The sequence below is a fragment of the Rattus norvegicus genome, chromosome 15, assembly GCF_021556685.1.
Source record: "Rattus norvegicus strain SHRSP/BbbUtx chromosome 15, alternate assembly SHRSP_T2T, whole genome shotgun sequence".
Lineage (NCBI taxonomy): Eukaryota > Metazoa > Chordata > Mammalia > Rodentia > Muridae > Rattus > Rattus norvegicus.
The window spans coordinates 101,157,891-101,178,873 of record NC_141548.1 but is presented as its reverse complement, the minus strand read 5'-3'; the positions used below and the strand labels follow the sequence as shown (position 1 = coordinate 101,178,873).

Here is a 20,983-nt window from a genome sequence, read left to right as displayed (position 1 = left end):
TTATGGGCTCTTGTCTTCTCACATTGCCACCAATGGGCGTGCCCTGATAATGTAAATGCCATGTAGCAACAATGTGGTCCGATGAGGTTAAAGACAAAAGTGAAATCTCTGCTTGGGATGGCTTCTGCAGAATGGAGAGCCCATCGTTCTGTAAAGTACGTTGACTCAGTTCCTTGGTCTTTGGAGAAGGAGAGACCTGCATTTCAGAACTGTGCTCCTGCCCTCCGTTAACGTAAGGGGGAGTGGCTATGTCCTGTAATGCAATCCTTCAGTAAAATTATACATTCGGGGCATCTAAATCGGCATGCCAAATTATAGGACATTTTAATTATTGTGTGGATATGACAGATTCAATTATTCTTGAACTCTTCTGAGAAAGCTGCCCTTAGCAGCAATTCACAGTCGTAAACAAAAGATTAACAGAAAGATGCCCTTCAGGAGACTCTATAAATGTTTCCGATTAAATACCACGGGCCAAATTAACTGTAATATCTAGATAGGGAAAAACAACCCCAGCCCTGCTTAGAGTTTCGGCGGGTTCTCTTGAGATGGATTTATTCTAAACACAGCCCAGTGAGGAACGGAGTGCCACCTACATTTCCCGAGGTGCGTCATGTGGGCCAATTGTCTCTGACTCTCTCTTCTGTCTGAAACCATTAACCAAAGCCACTAATAAGTGGAAATGCTCAGTGAGAAGCACCTCTCCATCCCCAGTGTAGATTAATGAGCAATCAACTGTTCAGCAGCTAAAGGGAGAGAGAAGGAAGCCACAAAAGGGAAGTTCGAAGACGTTCGACCCTGTGCCCTTCCTGCTGTGTGTACCTGAGGTCATCAGCCCCCCAATTACTTCTCTAGTCTTATCCAGAGAGAAAGTGGATGTCTAGCGATTTCTTCTGTGCACAGCAGTGCTGAAACTGCTTGTCTGTCATTCACCCGGGGTTGGCTGTAGGATGAAACTCACCAGGCTCAGTCCCCATCGGCCCTAAAGGACCTCTGGAAGCACCTCTCCCTCCAGCTACCGCTCAGATCCTATCGATCCAGCTTGGTCACTGTTGCGCTTGGCTTTTCTGACATGACCCATGTTCTAAATATACAGGCTAATTTTCTTCAGTTCATAGATTCTTACATATATGTATTCTGTACGTATATGCGCCTCTCCAAGCTCCGAGTCTGAGGGTTTTAAAAGCACTAACAGACTCCCCTAATAAGCCTTGGCAGAATACAGAGAGCAACAGACAGAGGAGCTCCCTATAATAATAGTCTAGAACGTTCATTCTTCTGACGCTACCTGTAACATTAAAATAATAAAAGGTCAGGATGGCCTTTGTTTGCTTCATAGCTCAGGGTAATCAAACCTTTCCAGGCTACCACCGAAATAGATTGTATTACAGTCTGTATTCTCCCTGGCCCCGCCCCTTTCCGAAGCATTGTCTGTGTGATGATATACTGCTACAAGACGCCGTGTGTCTCAGTGGGCTTTCTTCTTTCTGCTGATCCCCAGGTTTTGGATTCGGGAAGACTGAGAGAATATGATGAGCCGTATGTTTTGCTGCAGAATCCAGAGAGCCTCTTTTACAAGATGGTTCAGCAGCTGGGTAAGGGCGAAGCCGCTGCCCTCACCGAAACAGCAAAACAGGTGAGTTGGCCCGGCAGCCTTAATTACAGTGTTCCCTCCTCACCATTTGGCACCAGGGGTCTGGTTTAAAAAAAAAAAAAAAGGCACTGTGTGCCCTTTTCAATTATAAGCCTTGGGAGACGAAGCTTCAACACGTCCAGGGTTGAAGTCAGGTCTACCAGGGTTTGGCAGGAGAACCCAGGGAAGGTGTACGCACGTGTGCACGTACAGGCAGGCGTGCCCAAGAGGGAGTAAGCCCCGACTGCAGACTCATTGCATTTCACACATTGCATTGCCGGTTATTGCCGGTTACATTGTTATATTGCATTGTGGGTATTGTTAGGTTACATCCAGAAAGTCAGGCTAAGGTGCAAATGGAATATGTTTGTTATAAATAATAGGTCTACCGGAGGCATTGAGGTCGCTATTCTTTCCCTTATAATTTGTAAAGAACACCGTTGCTACTTCCTCCCGCCTGTCTCCACAAGTCTTTGTTGAGTTTGGGGTCCAAAGAGACCGTTGTTTCTCTTCTCCTGCCTTCTGGAGAAGATCAATGTGGGAGGGGGCAGGATGTACCCGGAGTTGAGTACACCGTAAGTCCACAGCCTAATGTGTGGAGTGGAAAAGCTTCAAAGACATTCGTGTTGCATGGGAGCTTCCCCGACGTGAGCACACTGTCGCCCAGGGCAGCTAACTGCGTTCTGGTTTAAGGGACTGAATGTCACACAGCTGTAACCCTAGACTCCACAATATCAGGTGTGGTTTTCGACCTTCGTTCCTTTCTCAGATTTTTTAACAATATATAGGCAGAATAAAATCGCCTGAGGTTGTGCGACATCGTAAGCATCTATTGAAGACAACAGAACAAGAAACCATGCTCTAGTATCCTACCAGTCCTGGGTGAGCAGCCGCACCCAGGTTTCCCCTTTACCACTGTTTCAGCTCATTACCAGTAGGGGCTAGAGAGAGGGCTCGGTAGCTAAAAGCGTTTGCTCCTCAGTCGTGAGGGCCGGAGTTTGGATCCCAGAACTCATGTAACAAGCCAGGCATGCCACTTAGACATGGCGTGCACACCCGGAAGGCGTCCCTAATCACACAGACACGCCCTGGCACGTGAGTGAGTAAAATCAACTTTAAAACTGATAAGTTGATGGGCTGTGTGTATGTAGGAGTAGTGTGCCGGCTATTCCACGATAAGAATGTGTGAGCATACCTTTAGTCGTTGGTGAAGACCAGCAAGCGTCTCACCCAGTAGCGAGCCATGATGGCGACGGTGAGGGTTGAGGCTTTGTTGCTCTGTAGATGCTGTGGGCTGTGTGACCCAGCTTCTCTGAACTTTATGTCCGCCTAGGAGGTTATGGCTTAGAGAACGTGCCCAGAGTCACACAGCTGGTAAGTAATTGGAAGCCAAGAGCTCAAACCTAGGCTTGGGCCACACTGTCTGTGCTCTGATCTTCTTCACATGGGCTGAGGGAGAGACTGCCTTTGGATTGCTGTCCTTTTGGGGGACTCAGTTATTTAGAGCACCTCCATTTCCAGAGTCTCCCCCAGCCCATGCTCCCTTTCCAGGAGACCCCGTCAATGCTTTGGGAATCACTGGACAGTAAACCTTGAAGCGTTTCCTGCCAGGGGAACCTTCCCACCTACATGTCAACACTCCCCATTCCCCACCCCCATGTTTTATTCTGTCATGCTGGAATTAAACCCAGAACCTGAGACCTGGTAAATAAGTGCTTTCTACTGAGCCACACCCTCACCCCCTTCAAAATGCACCCACTTTTGAAAATGCCCTGTTGTGGGCTGTGGGTATAGCCCAGTGGTAAAGTCCTTGCCTAGCTTGTCTGAGGCCCTGAATTTAATCTCTAGCATAAAGCGGTGGTGGCAGTCGGGGGGTGGTAGACAGGAAGAAAAAGACATTGAGAATGAATAATTATCAAATTTAATTAGATCTATATTATATAAAAATCATTTATATATGTGCATATATATACATACATATGTACACATATATACATACACATATACATACACATACACACACACACACACACACACACACACACACACACACACACACACGTATCTTGTGTGTCTCAAGGCCAGGGGCAGATATGAGGACTCTTCTCTCTTTTGACCTTATTTCTCGAGCTGCGACTCCTCACTGCTCCTGGCACTGGCAACTTTGGCTAGACTGACTGTCAGCAACCCCTGGCATCCTCCTGCCTCTGCTCCCAGGACTGGGACAGCAGGTGCACACAGGCTCCTTACATAGGTTCTCAGGGTCCCAATCCAGATACCATGCTTGCACAGCAAGCACGTTCCTGAGCCATCCCATCAGCCCTTCAGCATGTCTATTTTAAAGATGGGGAAACTGAGGCCTGCTGTCATCCTCCTCACAGCAGAGATGATTCTAAATCCCCTGCTTCGGTCAGCATTTCAACCCGAGGGGAGAATCCGTGCAGAGAAGTGTGGTCGCAGTGTGAGGAATGTCTCCGTGTGTTTACCCACTTCATGCTTCAGGGTCACTTGCTGCTCTAGATCGACTGCTATTCCTAAAGATAGGACCCAAAGCAGCGGGGGAAGGAAAGGTTGTCCTTTGGCTTATGGGTCCCAATCGCAGTCTGTCATGGAGGAGGGAAGCCAAGGCAGGATGCTGGAGTTGATTCAGAAACCACGGAGACGCTGCTCACCACTCACTCTCTGTCCTGTTCAGCTTTCTGTTTGATACAACCCAGAACCACCCGAGCTCCCCACAGTGGGCCGGGCTCTTCCTTGTCAATCATTAATCAAGAAACTTCCACCACAGATTTGCCTATGGTCCAGTCTGACAGGAGCAGTTAGTTCCTCAGTTGACATCCCTCTTCCCAACCAAAACGTAAAAAGAATCAGGACACTAGTGTTTCCATCGGTGTTTAGAATCTATTTCGGAGAGTTTTCAGTTGCTGGATGTCTTAGTTAGGGTCTTATTGCTGTGAACAGACACCATGACCAATGTAAGTTTTATAAAGGACAACATTTAATTGGGGCTGGCTTACAGGTTCAGAGGTTCAGTCCATTATCATCAAGGCAGGAGCATGGCAGCATCCAGGCAGGCCTGGTGCAGGAGGAGCTGAGTTCTATATCTTCGCCCAAAGGAAGCCAGGAACAGACTGAGCATCCTCAGGCAGCTAGGAGGAGGGTCTACAAGCCCACCGCACAGTGACACACTTCCTCCAACAAGGCCATGCCCACTCCAACCAAGCCACACCCACTCCAACAAAGCCACACCTCCTCCAACAAGGCCATGCCCACTCCAACCAAGCCACACCCACTCCAACAAAGCCACACCTCCTCCAACAAGGCCATGCCCACTCCAACCAAGCCACACCCACTCCAACAAAGCCACACCTCCTAATAGTGCCACTCCCTGAGCAAAGCATATGCAAACCGCACACTGGATGTACGGTTTCAGTTGATGCTAGGGGCCGTTTATTCTCCACTGAGGCAGTGGCAAGCAGGGTATTTATTGCCAGATGAGTCTGATGCATATCTCCAGGCACTATATTTGAAAACGCTTGCCCTTGTTTCATTTGGCATCCAAGACAGGCCTGTTGCCCCAGCACCCGCAGGTGGTAGAGTCAAGTCCAGATTTAAGCCCCGTCTCACCTTCGGTTCTGGTTCTGTCTCCAGAAAGGTAGAGAGAGGTACAGAACTCCGTTCCCATTCTTTCTGCGCACACGGGGTTCTTTCAGGAGAACAGGTAGTTGTCAGCGTTTGTCACGGATGAAACCAAATCTCCACGCGTCTTTCAGAACGGTAGACCATGTGGGTTAGTCTGCATCAGCAAGCTTTTCCCTCTCACAAAGCAGAACTCATTCCATTGAGTTGCGAACCCAACATCTGATCGAAGGGACGTCCGAGCCTTGTACTCCTGACCATGTAGATTCCAAAGAGGTCGTGGCTGGCTCACTCTGAGCTTGCCCTTTAGACTTGGGCCGTGTAAAAGCAGAGAGTGCTCCTCAGATGCTGGGCTCTAACCAAGTGCATCTCGGTATATGAGGAGCCACCCTAAGGACCTCATTTTAACTTAATCACCTGTTTAAGGACTTTATCTACAAGTGTGGTTGCCTTCTGAGATACTGGAGTGGAGACGCTGGACTGTGCTTTTAAGACAAAGGGAATCACCACACAACTGATCCCATAATGGTGGAAGACGCTTGCCATTCTCTCCCTGTCCAAGGGTCCCCACTTCACTCCCTCCCAGTGTGTCATGATGCTGCCGCCATCTTATCAGCCTGTGAGGTTATCAGTCTCACCTTCTGGACCTGTCTGACTGGGGCAAGAGGCACTTAGCAGGTATTGGCTTTACGTAAAAGTCATCGATGCCCCTGCAGTTGAGGATCCACCTACAGAACAGACAGGGTCTGAAATGTGACTGGATTCACATTGTGGGAATCAGAAGAGACGGTAGACATCTCGGGCGGCCAAGTGTATAGGGCATTTTACAGATGCCGGGGGATTTACAAAGGAGAACAGAAATCGGAACAGTCTTGAGGCCACAGCTTTCACCCCTGGCAAAAGCAAGAGCATCATCCGAGGCTCTCCTACACAGCTTTCGAGATTCAGTGTTTGACAACTGCTGTTAATAATCTGCTTAACGACGATCTATGCCAAGGGTACAGGACTGTTTTGTGTGCATGTTGGTAAGAGTGTGCACACGCGTGTGTGCGTATGAAGGCCAGCCAGAGTCAGTCACAATGTCACTGCTGGAAATGCCATCTACCTCCTTTGAGACAGTCCTCTTGTTGTCTGGAGCTTGCCAATTAGGCCTGCTGGGATCTTTCTGCTTTTGTCTTACCAGCACTAGAATCACCATTGTGAGTCATCTCATTCAGCTTTCTACATAGGCTCTGCAGATCCTGCTTCTACGGTGGGCCCTTTACCAACTGAGCCACCCCCGTCCACCCTCCACTCCCCACCCCTCCACCCTCCGCTCCCCAACCCCACCCTCCAGTCCCCACCCTCCCCACTCCTGACCCCTCCACCTTCCACTCCCTATCCCCACCCTCCACTCCCCACCCTCACCCTCCACTCCTCGACCTCTTTAACTTTAATAAGTAAAAGGTAACCCACTGAGCCATTCTGGTCTCCTGTCTTACTGCTCCTTTCCCTGGGCAGACACTGTATCTTTATATTATTACATAATTATCTCATTCTTTTCACTAACGACCTTAACAGTTATCCATTCTCCACCTTTGCTTCCTGTTTCCTGATTGATTATGTCAGTTGTGTTTAGCCCAAAGATTTAGCTCTCACATTTATTTACCAGTTGTTAAATTCTGCTTTGCAACTGGTCAGATCCTAGTCTTTGTTGATTATTTCTTGTTTGGGTTTGTTTTGTTGCAGCTTTTTATGAATACATTTGTTTATATTCTTTTTTTACTTATTACTATAAATAGTAACTATGACAGTCATAAATAACATAGAAACTACAGTAATTATGCTAATCAAAATATAAATATTTAAAGCTATGAATTTTCTATGAAAACTGCTTTAGCCAAACCTCAGTTTTTTGTACAGTCAGTTTTCATCAAAGCTCTGCTTCATATGTATATATTACAGTTTAGATTTAGTTTCCTTTTTATCACAGAAATTATTTAAGAGGAGCATCTGCTAGTTTTAGAACAGTTTTTTATTTTACTTAACATTTACACTTTCATTGTTCTGTGGTAAATAATGTTACCTGAAATAGCTGTTTCTTGTTCCCTAGTACACTGGAAATCTTTATAATTTTTTTAATGTTCTCTTTTAGATTAGCCTAGTAGTTTTCCTTAGATCTGCTTTCTTTATTACATGGTATGTGTCTTCTCTGTTCCGACATTAGTTTTTCTCATGTGACTCATATGTGGGAATAAGTGTCCCATACAGACAGTAGATGATTCTCGTTATGGTTCCTGTCACATTCACTTTGAATATTCTTATTTTTCTCAACTTGCAGATGTTTATAACTTCCACTACAAGTTAGACTGTCTACAATTCAAACAGTGTGTCTGTGTTTTTTTAAGGCTTTTGGGTTTTAATTCTAGCCTGCTCAAAACTAAGATGGAGCCTTTCTCCCCTTTACCTTGCCTTCATTTGCTCCATATGTCTTTGTTATTAATACTGGAACTGTGCCCTCTGTACATGCATGGCATTGGATTTTGCTCAGAGATGCAATCCTAGCCTTTTTATAAAGGGATGATTTTAACCCATTTATATTTATTGGAATCACAGGTATGTTTTATCTCTGACAGATTCATCATACTATGCTTTGAGTGCTTTTCATGTGTGTTACATTACCCTTGTCCATTTTGTAAAGCTGTTTCTCCTTAAGCTTCTTAAAATATTAATTCCTAGTTTCTCTGCTTGCTCGCTCTGTCCCGTTTCCAAGTCTCGCTCCACTGTTCTTTTCCACAATAATCTCCAGGCCGCCTCTGGCAAACCAGTCCTTTCTTTCATCTTTTCCTTTTTCTCTTCACTACTGACCTCCATGAATCAGGTTTCATCTCCGGCTCTTTCTAAGCCATGTTCTAGGTTTCTCACTCTATGCGCGGGGGCTTCTGCTGCACTTTGACTGTGTTCCAGATGTTTCCCCATAACCGTCATATGCTCACTGAGCATTCCTCATTATCACTTTGTCTTGATCCACCCTTTTTACATGTCTATTTTACAGACCTCTCTCCATTATATGTTACCAGGTTTTACTTCTGAATAAGATGTTTTGGTTTTTTTTTTTTCCCAATCACATAGCCTTGGGATGGTTGTGGACAGGGCATTGTTTGAGATGGGAGTCTTTAAACTCTTTCTATTTCTCCGTATCTTAGATGTTTAAGGTGATTTCAGAAAGTGTAGGGATTTAATAATTGATTGCTCAATAATCTGAAAAGCAGGACTAAGCCTCCTGTATTCTTTAACTTGACAGTAATACCAGTGGTGGGATCTAACAGTAGACCTGCCTTACCATTGAGGAGTATGAGGCCTTGAGAATCACAGTCAGTGACCCAGAGTTCTGCTGGTGAGTGAGGATAACCTGGCAGTCCTGGCCAGAACTCAGAACACCAAGTGGTATCTCACAAATGCAGCGTAAATAAAAGCCACTGTTCTCCGTCCACGAGGGAACGGTTTGGTTGCTTTGTGCTATAGAGTGCTCTCTTGGACAGGTGAATGGCTGTTGGTTTCAGCCCACATCAGAGAAACTGTGAAAAGAATCTAAGCAAAGGGAAGGAAGAGGAGCAAAAGGTTGACCCCAGACTTGAGCATGATGGCAGTGTCCCTCTCTGTCTCCTTTCCTGGTGAGGCACTGTTACCATTGGCCACATGAAGAAGCTGAGGAAGAAGAGGCCAGCTAAGGTTTCAGAGAGTTACCAGCCAGCAGGTACCCCAAGCCCCAGGCATCTCAGCCTGCCATCCTGCCTCCTAGACTACCATATTAACCCCACTATCAGTGTCTCAACCACAGGCCTGGGAGTCTGCAAAGATCCTGTTAGGAGGCCCACCTAAGAGAGTGGAAGCCGCAACTGTCCTCACGTTTCCGACCTGTAGCCTTGCTTTCCACACACTGAGGAGCTGTTCCTCTGAGCAACTGTCAGTAACACACCCAGCACTTGGCCCAGCATGTTTTCAGCCTGCAGTTTGTAGCCATTAATTAGTTCCTATGAGGTAAGTCTTTGTTATCTGGTCTTTACAGATGAGGCAGACAGTGTGGAAGGAGGCTAAGTAGACGTTGCAGCATCAGCTGGGTGTTGAAGAGAGAGACGGAGACTGGTCCCTTTTAGCCTAGGCTCAGCCTGCGGCTTGATGGCCCAGTAGAGAATGTTAGCCATCTTTCAGCTTGATCTCATGTAGATGCTGTGAGACTGGGAATCTACAACTGGTAGAGTGTCTTGCCCGGAATGCATTAACCACTGGGTTCACTCCCCAGCACCCCTGTTTTTAACAGACACTCCAATGGTGGTACATGACTATAATCCCAATATTTGGAGGTGGGCGCAGGTATTGGGAGTTCAAGGTCATTCCCAGGTCTAGGATAAATTCAAGGCCAGCCTGAGACCCTTGAAACCCTGTCTCCCCCAACTTAAAAAAATGTTAAATTAAATTTAAAAGAAGATGCCCAGTCTCAATCATGCCTTTATCAGAATGTGTTATAAACATGGTAGGAAAAAATTCAAGTCAGGGCTTTTATACACCTGAAATGGTTCTCGGCAAAGCATCCCTGACGGGAAAACCAAGACCATTTTAGTTGACATGTATGGGCGTCTTGCCTGTGTGTATGTGTATGCGCCGTGTGCACGCGGTGCCCACGGAATCCAGGAGAGGGCGTCAGGTCCTCTGGAGCTGGACTTAAGAGTGTAGGTGGAGATGACATTGACATTCGAGTACACAGACACACCAAAAAGAACAAGTTCGTCCTGTGTTCGAAAGCGCGCGCTCATGGCGGTCGTCTCAGACTGTTCCATAGGACCTTTCTTCTTCAGTGACATTTCTCTCGTAAAAGGAATCTTCCGTGCTGTGGTATTTAGGGAGAAGTTTGCCAGCAACCCAAGGGAGGTATACTTACTAAGGAAGTAGACATCCGTGACCTTGTTACCTGGGAAGCCCATCATTCCCACCGACAACTTTGTTGACAGCGCCCATGTATATAAACCCACAGCCTGGGGCGGGGGGAGGAGCATGAGGGGGAGACCCAACTCGTGCGTGACTTGTGTCAGCTCAGAGAGATGCTACGTTTTCTGTTTTAAAGACTCTAACAAAACTTTTCACATTCTTCTCCGAAGGGGGGGAAAAATTGCATTTGAAGGCCTTTTTCACGCAAACACATTTAGAGATAAGAGCTCACAAGTCCTGACATTATTTCATTTTGTAATACGCATCTGTCAGGGAACCCAGATATGATACAGCCGCTAAAAACTGACGATTGGGGAACAGAGAAGCCTGACAGCATTTCATGTCCTTTATGTTCTGATTACACGTTTATCAGAGAGCCTGTATCTCTGCTATTGGAATTGGCAGAATTCAGGAATTCAAAGGCCTGGCAAAGAGCCGTCCTATTATTTGGTGTCATCTTCTATTTGAGAGAAGTCGCCTGGCTGGGTCATTGTTACAGCATTTGCTTCTCTTTTCATTGCGGCCCCGCTATCCACAGATCGCGGTTCTGTAGGCCCTACGACGGCCTTGCTGCACAAATTAAGTGCCGGGATATTTCACGCGTAGACGCCAGAGTTTCAATGCTTGTCAATCAGAGTTTGTAATATATAGGGATTACAAGCTGATATTAGCATCCAGGTCTATTGTGTTCATTTTATGCGCGAAAATGGGAAACTTCAGTACAGGCGCCTGGCCTCTTTGTGTGACACCCCACACACACACCTACCCCCACCTCCCGTTTTTTAATTTATCTCTGAGTATTTGAGTCAGTGAAATGATTTTGCTTATCGGTTTAATGGCGTGATAAAAACGTATCTGTGAATCAAAGTGATCAGAGCTAAAGTGGATCTCCAAGTCATTGGGCATTCAGCCCTGCCGCGCTGAGGGTTTTTCTCCGCCGTTTCACGGGATGTGTGCTTGCCTGGACTTCTAATTGCGCCTCAATGGGTGTAGTGATTACCTCATCGAACGCTATGATTAATTTGCTGGATGGAGACAGACAAGCATTGCCTCCGAGAGGAAGGCTTGAAAATGTACTCATGTCCTTTTTTCGCCTGCCTCTTTTCCACAGGTGTACTTCAGACGGAATTATCCGGATATTGCATTCAGCAGCCCTGCGGTTATGAGCACCTCCAACGGACAGCCCTCCGCCTTAACGATATTTGAAACAGCATTGTGACTACTACCAGGACGTCAAGTCTGTTTCCAGGGTGTCCCCTGCCCCAACAAGGGGCTCGCACTTCTTAGACTACAGCACTCCTGGTTTTCATTCTGCAACAGATCCTTCACAGACAAGAGACCGGCGTCTTTGGACTTTCCCCTTCGACCTTATCCTGTGACTTCAGGTCCTAACAACATGGCCTGTTGTTTTATTTAAATGTTCCTACTGTTCTTTACAAATCCAGTTCTGAGGTGCAGGCCACCGACAACAGCTGCCTACCAGGTTTTGTGCCTTAACAGACTCTAGGGCCAAAGCCCGTGCGTTTTATAAGCTGTCACAGTGGGTTGTTTTTTCCTCTTGCCTTAAAAGTACACTCTCCGGGTGCGTCAGGGACTCTGTTTACTTGAAGACGGTGTGCAGATGCCAGTTTGTTTCCCTGCTTTCTCTGACTTAGCTAGGACCCGTTACTTCCCCCACAAAGGCCTCTGGTTAAAACAGAACAGATAAAATTAACAGGAACCACAACAACAAACCAAAAAAAAAAAAAAATCCATATAATTTAAGTAACATTGCTGGAGAGAGACTATCCCACCACCCACACGCATACAAAGACGCACGTCTGAAGTATGTTGAAGCATTCATGTTGGAAAGTCAACTTCTGCTTTCTCAGAATGGGAGGCCTGGCACTTCTTAGGTGCCCCTCCCCTCCATCTGTGCGAGCCCCTCTGGACTGCCCATGCACTGATACACTGGTCGTCGTGACACTTCCCCCAGACAGTGGCTCTCAAATGCATAATATCAATCTCATTTTGGCTCCTGGTTTACAGGAGGCAGACCTCCTATTGGCTGTAAGCCTTTCGTGAAATCCTTTCAGATTGACTCCAGAAGCTAGTGAAAGCCTGAAAATCGTTACAGTCATCCCATTGTACGCCCTCAGGATGCTGTGTGGAAGCTTCACTTTCTAGAACCCATGCAGATTAGTTATCTTTGACCACTAATGGCAGGCCTTGAGGACCTTCTTACTAGTCAGTCAACAAACCACAACACTTCCTAGGACCTGAGGCACTTCGTGTAACTGTAGGTCTTGAACTTTTCTGGGTGCTGGTGGCGAAGGCCTGTGTCAATTTCAAGTTACTAAAGGTTTCACTGTTGTAATTCAAAGGGGGTTCTTCATGACCTGCCACAATAAAGCGTCCTCAAGTTACCTGTGTTACCGTTTAGACACTCACTTCGGTGCATATGTGCGGACATCAACAACATCAGGTCTTTAGACTGGTTAACAGCAAAGACTGTTTTATAAAATGGAACCTCAAAAAAGCACACACCCACCAAACCACCATAAAACCACATGAAACACAATGACTGACCCTTCATATTCAGAAGTCTGTAGTGAATGTTGCGGTGTTCAGTCCAGTAAATGATGGCCGTTCATCCCTTCTTGGTAGCCGTGGTTTATATTTTGAGAGATTGAGATGTGACACTGACGATAATAAGGTCTGTTTGAATATTTAGAAATGTCTTAATGTGTCTATGTTTATGTTTGTGTGGTTTTTGGAGATTAAAAGCGGTCATACAAATGTGTTTCGATTTCGTGTCTGCTTTTGCAACCATTGCAGGACAAACCAGATTCAGCTGAAATAAACGACGCTTTTCATCCCCATTCAAAGAGCTGTTTATTCTTTGAGGGATTAGGAACTGACTCATGCCCCTGCTGGCCAAAGGCAGCGAGCTTTTTGTGAGACCAAAAGGTACCTACCACCACCACCACCTGTTTCCCTTGGCTGCTTGGGTGTACCAGATACACTGAGTGGAGGTGTGGGCTGCAGGCAAACGGTTGCCCCGAAGCTGCTGAAGTTGTCAGGTACCTCTCTTTTCTAGATGAGGAACATTGGCTTACACCCCTAGGCTTGAGCAAATGTCAAATGGATACAGTTTTCAGGGTGTTTTAAAAGGTGACTCTTTCCTCACAGAAAGGGGAAGAACCTATTACCGTTCCATTTAAACCGCCGTCGAATGTTGGTTCTGAGCCTGAGTAACCCAGGCCAGCAACTTGATCTGGAAACTTGTGAGAAGTGCAGTTCGTGGCTTAGAACCTACTGGAACCAAACCTGTACAGTGGGGGTTGGTGATTGGATTCTGCAGCTTTAATATTATTCCAATTCGGGGGGGTCAGGTTAGCCTCAGAGCTGATGCCACGAAGCCTTAAAAACCCCTAAGGCTCCTTAGGAAAAGCTTAGGGTCCACTGGGAGGTGAGCAAGAGGCTGGAACAGGTGCTTCTGTGAGAGAGCATCCAAATGGCCAGTGACTGGGAAAGGGCCCGTTCCTGTTGCTCACCAAGAAAAGACCTGTTGGTGCCACAGTTGGTGGGTGAGCAAAAAGCTAACAACATCAGCCGTCAAATACTGATGAGGCAGCAGGAACACTCTCCCACTTCGTGAACCTATGTATCCTACAAACAACTTTGGCCCAGGGAGATGGCTCTGAGGGTGATCTTCCCACCTCCGGGCCTGACAGCTTTGAATGTGTTTCCTGAATCCCAGAAGTTAAAAGGAGAGCTCCAACTCCTGAAAGTTGACCCCTGACCTCCATAGCATGTGCACGTGCACACGACACACACGAGTAAGCGAACCCTTTAGAAAAACATCTTGATGACATTTGCTGGAGCTGTGGGCCCCGTGGATCTGTTCTCTCCCCCCCTCCCCGCCCCCCTCCCCACCCTGCCCCGTGTGCACATACACACTACATGCTGTTTCAGGGATGTCATCAGGAAGCATAATTCTAAGTATTTCAGCCTGAAAGCAGCTGAAATTCGCAGCAGCAGCAGAAGTAGCAGGTGGTGGGACAGCAAGGGGGAAAAAAAAGTACAGGCTTGACAGTGGATTTTATAAACATCATAGTCGTCATGTTTCAAAGAGGTCTGACCCAAAAGGTTATGATCCCACTTACACAGAATTCAGAAATGAAACTAAATCGTAATGTGTAGACTCCCGATGGCCCTTATTTTAGGAAGCTAAAGTTCTAGGCAGCTGGGTGACATAGAGCTTCCTGGGGCTGGAGAGGCGGCTCGGTGGTTAAAAGCACTAGTCCTTCTTCCACACGACCCAGGTTCAACCTCCAGCACCCACATGGCTGCTCACCACCATCTGCAATTCCAGCTCTTGAGGATCCGACACATACTTAAGTGGGCGGTGGCTAGGGTGCTTAAGTAACCCTCTCACCTACCATGCATGTCGGAGGGTGGCTGGACTGAGGAGTGTTTAGAATAGTCCTCGTTAGGCATTTTGTGTTTTCTGTGCCTTTAATGTGCAATACTTTACGACTGGGTTAGCAAGGCAGTTCTCACCACTATCCTTGTGAATGCCAGCTGGGGCACCTGGGTCCCCTGACAGAGACATGCCCGAGTGAGTAGAGGTGAATCATCCGTAGCTGGGAAAGTATTTCTACCGAGTCCTTAGACTTCTAGGCTTATCTTGGAGCCTGGGGCAAACGAAACATTTGCAGCTCTTAGTACTTGAGAAGCCAAGGTCTGTATTTGCCCCAACTGATGTGGTGTATGTATTTTAAAGGGCATGCTAACCCTGTTAGCCTAGGACTTCCAACCCAGAAGTTATTCACATCCATATGCACAGTTCCTGTTCCCATCTTTTCATCTTCTAGGATGTAGAAATAAGTATCTGGGGTATGCATATAATAATAATAATAATAATAATAATAATAATAATAATAATAATTTTCTAATAAGAATCCTCCCCAACCACCAGTCCTTTGGATCCAGCTTGCAGGTTGGCTGTGTGTGGAAAACTAGGATGGACTTGAATGTTCCAGATGCTTATGTACCTGAGAGAGCAGTGGGCACTGTGAAAGCATCAGGGCTGATATACAGCCTGTCGATTTCACTTAACACTAGAAAGACTTTTAGGCTACATGGGTTTCCATCTTTTAGATTTAATACTCTAAGGGAAAAAATAATCACCTCTAAAAACTAAAATAGCAGTTGTCTCGAAAAGCAGGGGTGTGTTGGTTTGAATTGAGAACTCAAAAGCAACTGACAGGAGCTGGCGACATGGCCACTGAGAACAGTAGAACACTGGCTGCTCTTACAGAGGACTGGCTCTTACAGAGCTTACGACCACCTTTAACTCTAGAAGTTTGGCTTCTTTGGGATCTAGACACATGCATGGTACACATACATATATGTGAGCACTAACACACGTTTAAAAAGAAACATAACAAAACTCCCACATTTGCTCTGTGGGCCCAGTTCACTGTATAGGTCAATACTGAATACCATTCTTTAAGAAGAGTCAGGATCGAGACAGAGTCATTGGGTTCCAACTCCTCGGGAGGCCCTGATTAATCTCAGTGTTCCAACTAGCAGCAGCCTTCTCGAAGAAGCCAGGGAGGTAATTCACAATGATCCGTCACAACAGATAGAAAGGAATCGATTATTGCAAAAGCAGCGTTTCCTTGATTCGGAAGTGAATCATAGTTATTGGGGGAAAGGATCACATGAAAAACACTTCTAAAACTAAAATTTTCAGAGTATGTTGCCAAAAACTAAAACCAGTCCATGTGAGGTAGTGTTTATGTCCTGTCAGCCAGGAGCATTTAAAGTAAGGTGGGGGGAAGCCACAGAAAGTTCGGGGTGTAAAAAACGTTTGATTTATATTAATAAATCTATTCAAAATGATCCACATACGCACACTAATTCCAGTTAGATGGGGATGGAGAGAGACGGACAGACGGACAGACACGGAAGTAAACACTTTTTGTAATAGAACGACTAGAACTAAATATAGAAGGATCGACGGGAAAACCCCTGTGGACCCACGGTTGTCATGGTGGCTCAAACTATTCCAATACTGGATTTCCTAAGTGAACCTCTCACAGATATTTGGGTAGAAATGATGTATATGCATGTGTAGAATGTGTCTTCCCATAGTAAGAGGAGAGTTTTATGTTTACATTCGCAAAATCTAGCAGGTATCCTCCTAACTGGGCAGCCAGGTCTAACCCAAAGGCAGCCATAGTGGGACCAGCCAGCAGCCTCTCTCTGGATGCACGCAGGAGTGTTTGCATCATCTCACGTCTGTGACACACCTGCCACAAGCATGACCCGAGGCCATCAGACTCAGACTGGGGACATTCCGTAGGTCCAGGTGGGGACACCTGACCTATGTTCCTTGGGACCGCCTGTGGCCATTAGAGCTTTCAGAAGTGCTCCAGTTTAGGCGGGAACTTAAGACACGGCAATTAAATACACTGTGACCCTGGATTAAAAACGCAACAGTAAAGCCAGTCAGGACAGTTGGTAATGTCCGGGTAAAAGCTGTACCAGTTGCTAGTCCAGTTTTAACAATGTTAAAGCTCCTGAATTTACGTCTTACGACAAGCTATGTGACAAAATAGCTCTAGGGAGTGCACACCAGTGTGGTTAGCAGAAAAGTCCCATGGCATCTGAAAACATGTTTATGTAATAGGTGCATGTGCATAACAAACATACCGTATATGCGTAGCACATGCGTATATAACACGCACATAATCGTGGATTGAAATATTAACAGGAGAGAAGGCAAGGGGAGGAGACAAATGTTAAGTGAGAATCCTGGTTAAGCACACAGCTGAGCCGACTATGTCGCTGAACTGTGTGTTCAAAATGCAAAGTTAACAGTGTCTTCTGCAAACAGGAGCTTCTCAGAGGTGGGCTGCGAGATCCATTGCTCTATGGGTAGAATGATAAGACATTAGGAGACAGTTTAATGTCATGTCCGTTTAGCAGCATAGGTAGCACACTCTCCCCTAAGGCCTATGACCTGAGCTTAGGTCATGATCTTAGCTCATGATCATATTAGCTTAGGTTATGATCTTAGCTCAACAATGGTGCTTTCCAAATACGAAAGGTAACTAGCTCTTTCTTTATCACCTTTCATAGATCCCTGCCTAACTCCGCTGCTACTGGGCTGTATAGGGAAGAAATATCACCCCGTTATTGCTACTTTTATACATTGTAATAAGCCAGTATCCAAGCACAGAAGAGAAAGACTAAGTCCAGGCTTCCATGATCCCAAACAGGAAACAAGGTCTAAGAAAGATCACCTCGGTGATTTGAGATCATATCAGGAAAAAATACCAAGACGTCTGATTTAACAAATGGAGTTTAACACCTCTGGTTGTTTTAAAGCCCTACTGAAACCTGAGGGGTGTTTGGTGTTGTTTTTATTAACAGTATTTCCAACTTTTCTTCCTTATTTTATTAGCAAATAACAATGAACACAGAGGAGCTGTCTTCTCCAATTTGCAAGGATTAAAACAGGATAGTGTCTCTTGGCAGGAATAGAGCAAAGTCAGTGTTTTCAAACTGAGGCGGACATGGTGAAACATGCTCTTGCTTGCAGCACACGGGAAGCAATGTGTTAGACAGGGCCGTATCTATGAGCACAGCGCAGTGAGTTCTAGGCCAGCCAAGGCTACACAGTGAGACTTTATCTCAAACACCAAACTAAACAACAAACGAATACCAACATGCTGGCAAAGTTGTGGAAGGCAGGAGAGAGACGATGCCCTGTGTGCTGTCCTCTGACTCCCACATACTGTAGTTAAGTATGTGCTTCTCTTGCGGAGGACCTGAGTTCTGTTCCCAATATGCATGTCCTTATGGTTACAATTGCTCCAGGGGACCCAACGCACTCTTCTGACATGCCTTAAAGACACTGCACGCCTATGCGACCGCATACCCATACAGACATGTATGGGGAACACAACCTATTTTATGTTGGTGCAACACCACGGTAGCCATAATACTGGCCTATGACTTACCAGTCATCAGTGAAATAATGGTTCCTAAAATTGCATGACGTATCTAGACTTGTTGCCACACGTCTTCGGGGGAGGTTCCTAAAGTCACTTATCAGTTAGGCAGAGTTTCCTGGGAAACGTGGTGTTCCCCCAGATCAAAATAATCCGGAGCTGCTGATTTACATGGGTGGGGGCAGAAACTCGAGCGACAACCGGGGACCTGAAACAACAAGCTCATTTTTGTGGAATTTGGATTTTCAGGTTGGTCTCCAGAAACTGGGCCGCTGGGGTGAAAACTCTGTCATGAGGCCACCCCAGCCTCCAGGCAGCCAGAAGACACGACAGCTGCCCATAGACTTAGCCCTTTAAAAAAAAATTACGTCATTATTAGCATTATTAGCTAAATTATGCAAATAGCATTGTCATTGGCATAGATGGAATTATGCAAATGATACTTCATTAGAATCGAGAAAATTATGCAAATAATGGGTTTCGCCATGACACTTCCACGCATAAATATTATGTGCTGTGATCCTGTTCACCTTCGGTTACCCTCTCCATTAAAACAATGATTATGGATTATGGATGTGTTGCTTTCCCGCTCACTTGTTTTCATTTATATTTTGGCAGAGCTGGGAATCAGACTTAGGGCCTCATGCTTGCTCATTAAGCACTCCGGCATTGCAATTTTTTGTTCACTTGTATATAGTTAGGGGTTAGGGTACGGTGAGTTGATACACGTAGACCACATCCAATGATGAAATCAGAGTTGACGAGCATTTCTCTGTCTAGCCCTGGTCCCCTCTCACTTTTCTAGGGTGAGGGGAAAAAAAATGTACATTTAGATTTAGTTAACAAACAAGACTTTGTTGAGAGGGTGCCAGTTTTGTTAGCACCATCCGATGCATCACTGCAGGAGACAGACGTGGGGATTTGTCCTTCCTGCCTCCAAGGCATCGATCTTGACTTTACCTGTCTATCTGTAACGTTGGTTTTGACCTCCATCTTGCTGTCTTTGGTCTTTATGGTAGACTTGGGTTCAAGAGGACTTCACCCTAGGCCTTTATGGCCTTTGCTTGGGTCGGCTTCATCTGTGGGAGGGGAAGGAGCTCTCTTCTCATTCAGTACTACCGTCGCGTAAAAGTTAGCTCCCTTTCTCACTTCTGTTCCACTTCTTGAAATTAGAGTAGCAGGACCCCCAGCCTAACGAGTTCCTGACTATCAGTGTTCAGACGGTGACAGTACTTTTTGAGACAAGGTCCTTACGGCATTCAGCCATGGCCAGTAAAAGACGATTCCCACATTTCATCCCCTCTTCTTCTTAGCACACAAAACTGCCCGTGTGTTATGTTTGAAGCGGTCTCAGGAAGCCGACATAGAATTCATCCCATGCTGGTCGATGCTAAAGCAGCCCTCACTGGCTATTCATGTCGATGCCTTGCGTTTTTGAGTTCCTTTAAAACTTGTATTGTTTGTTCATATGAGTATTTTCTTGACACTGTGTCCCGTGTGTGTAATGCCTGTGGAGTCCAGAAGAGGGCATCATCCCCCAGGACTGGAGCTACTGATGGTTGGGATCTCCAGGTGGGTGCTTGGGATCAAAACTGAGTTCTCTGGAAGAGCACTCAAGTGCTCTTAATTGCTGAGCTGTCTCTCCAGTTCTTTGAGTTCTTTTTCTCAAAATAAGAATGAATTCTTACCAAGAGAGAAGTCATAAAGTTGCTCATACCTCAGCGTGAGAGTTTCTAAACACTTTCTTCCTGGTGGAAACAGCAATTGACACCACACGTGGTTTCAGAGTGTGGGTGTTTTTGACCCACCCTAGGAAGACCTGACGTGACTCATCACGAATAAAGCTACTTTGACAACCAGATTTCATAATATCAAATCACAATAAGGAAATTGCCAGTACCCTAAATGATATTAATAGATAGGACACAAGCAGTTGAATTGGCCTGTGCCTTATGTTGCCAAACACATAAAGTTAAACGATATCCACCTGTCCATCTTGTCTGTTAATCCAAACGATCTCACACTGACTGAGAGCTGTTGAAGAATCTCGAGGATAGGAACAGGAAGTTACCGTCTGGGCAGGAGAGAAGGAAGTTTGGAGAAGCAAGTTGACTGATAAAGACAGGTTTGCTTGCTTAAGTGGCCAAGGAGATTTGAGGGCAGCCAGTTCTCACTCAGCGCAGGCAGGCTAAACATGGTGTCTGGACCATAATAGAGGAATAATCAATGTTGGTTGAAAATGAAATGAACGGCTTTCATACCGAGTGTTAGTGGAACAAGTTCAATTCTGCCTGTTCGTGAAGCTAATCCTTCTTTTAGGCAAACAACTGTCACCAACATTTCAACATAAATTTTTTTTTCAGATGTAATTTAAACTTTTAGACTACTGATTAAAGAGTGTGCATTTAAGCATCCAGGCATGCTCTATTACATTGACTATTTTCCTGCTGAACTTTCCTCTTCTAATGGAGGAAGAGTCTGCTAGCTGCGGTGCTCACCCATAATGCCTTCTAGCCCAGGGCGAGAACATGACTGGCAGCCACCAACCACGTGACTCAGATATACATCTATAAACCCCGTTAAGGAAATGTTGAGACCAATACCTGAGAACCACCCACCTTCAAACTCGTTTCTTGCTATCTGGAGGTCCTGATTCCATTTTTGAATTCCTTTTTTTTTTTTTTTTTTTTTTTAAGATTTTTAGATGCCTGAGCTCACCATTCCATTCTGAAATGGG

General features: G+C 45.7%; 1 protein-coding gene across 4 annotated transcripts in view; it reads left to right on the top strand.

Annotated features, from left to right (window-relative positions):
- Nucleotides 1-13,015, top strand: part of Abcc4 (ATP binding cassette subfamily C member 4) — a 234,972-nt gene extending 221,957 nt beyond the window's left edge. For 3 of the 4 annotated variants that reach the window (XM_087584853.1, XM_087584855.1, XM_087584854.1), the window contains 2 exons: nucleotides 1,502-1,636; nucleotides 11,349-13,015. In XM_087584853.1, coding sequence (XP_087440979.1) covers nucleotides 1,502-1,636; nucleotides 11,349-11,456 — 243 coding nt within the window. In that variant the 3' untranslated portion in view covers nucleotides 11,457-13,015. 4 annotated transcript variants of the gene reach the window in all.
- Nucleotides 13,016-20,983: the final 7,968 nt, after the last annotated feature.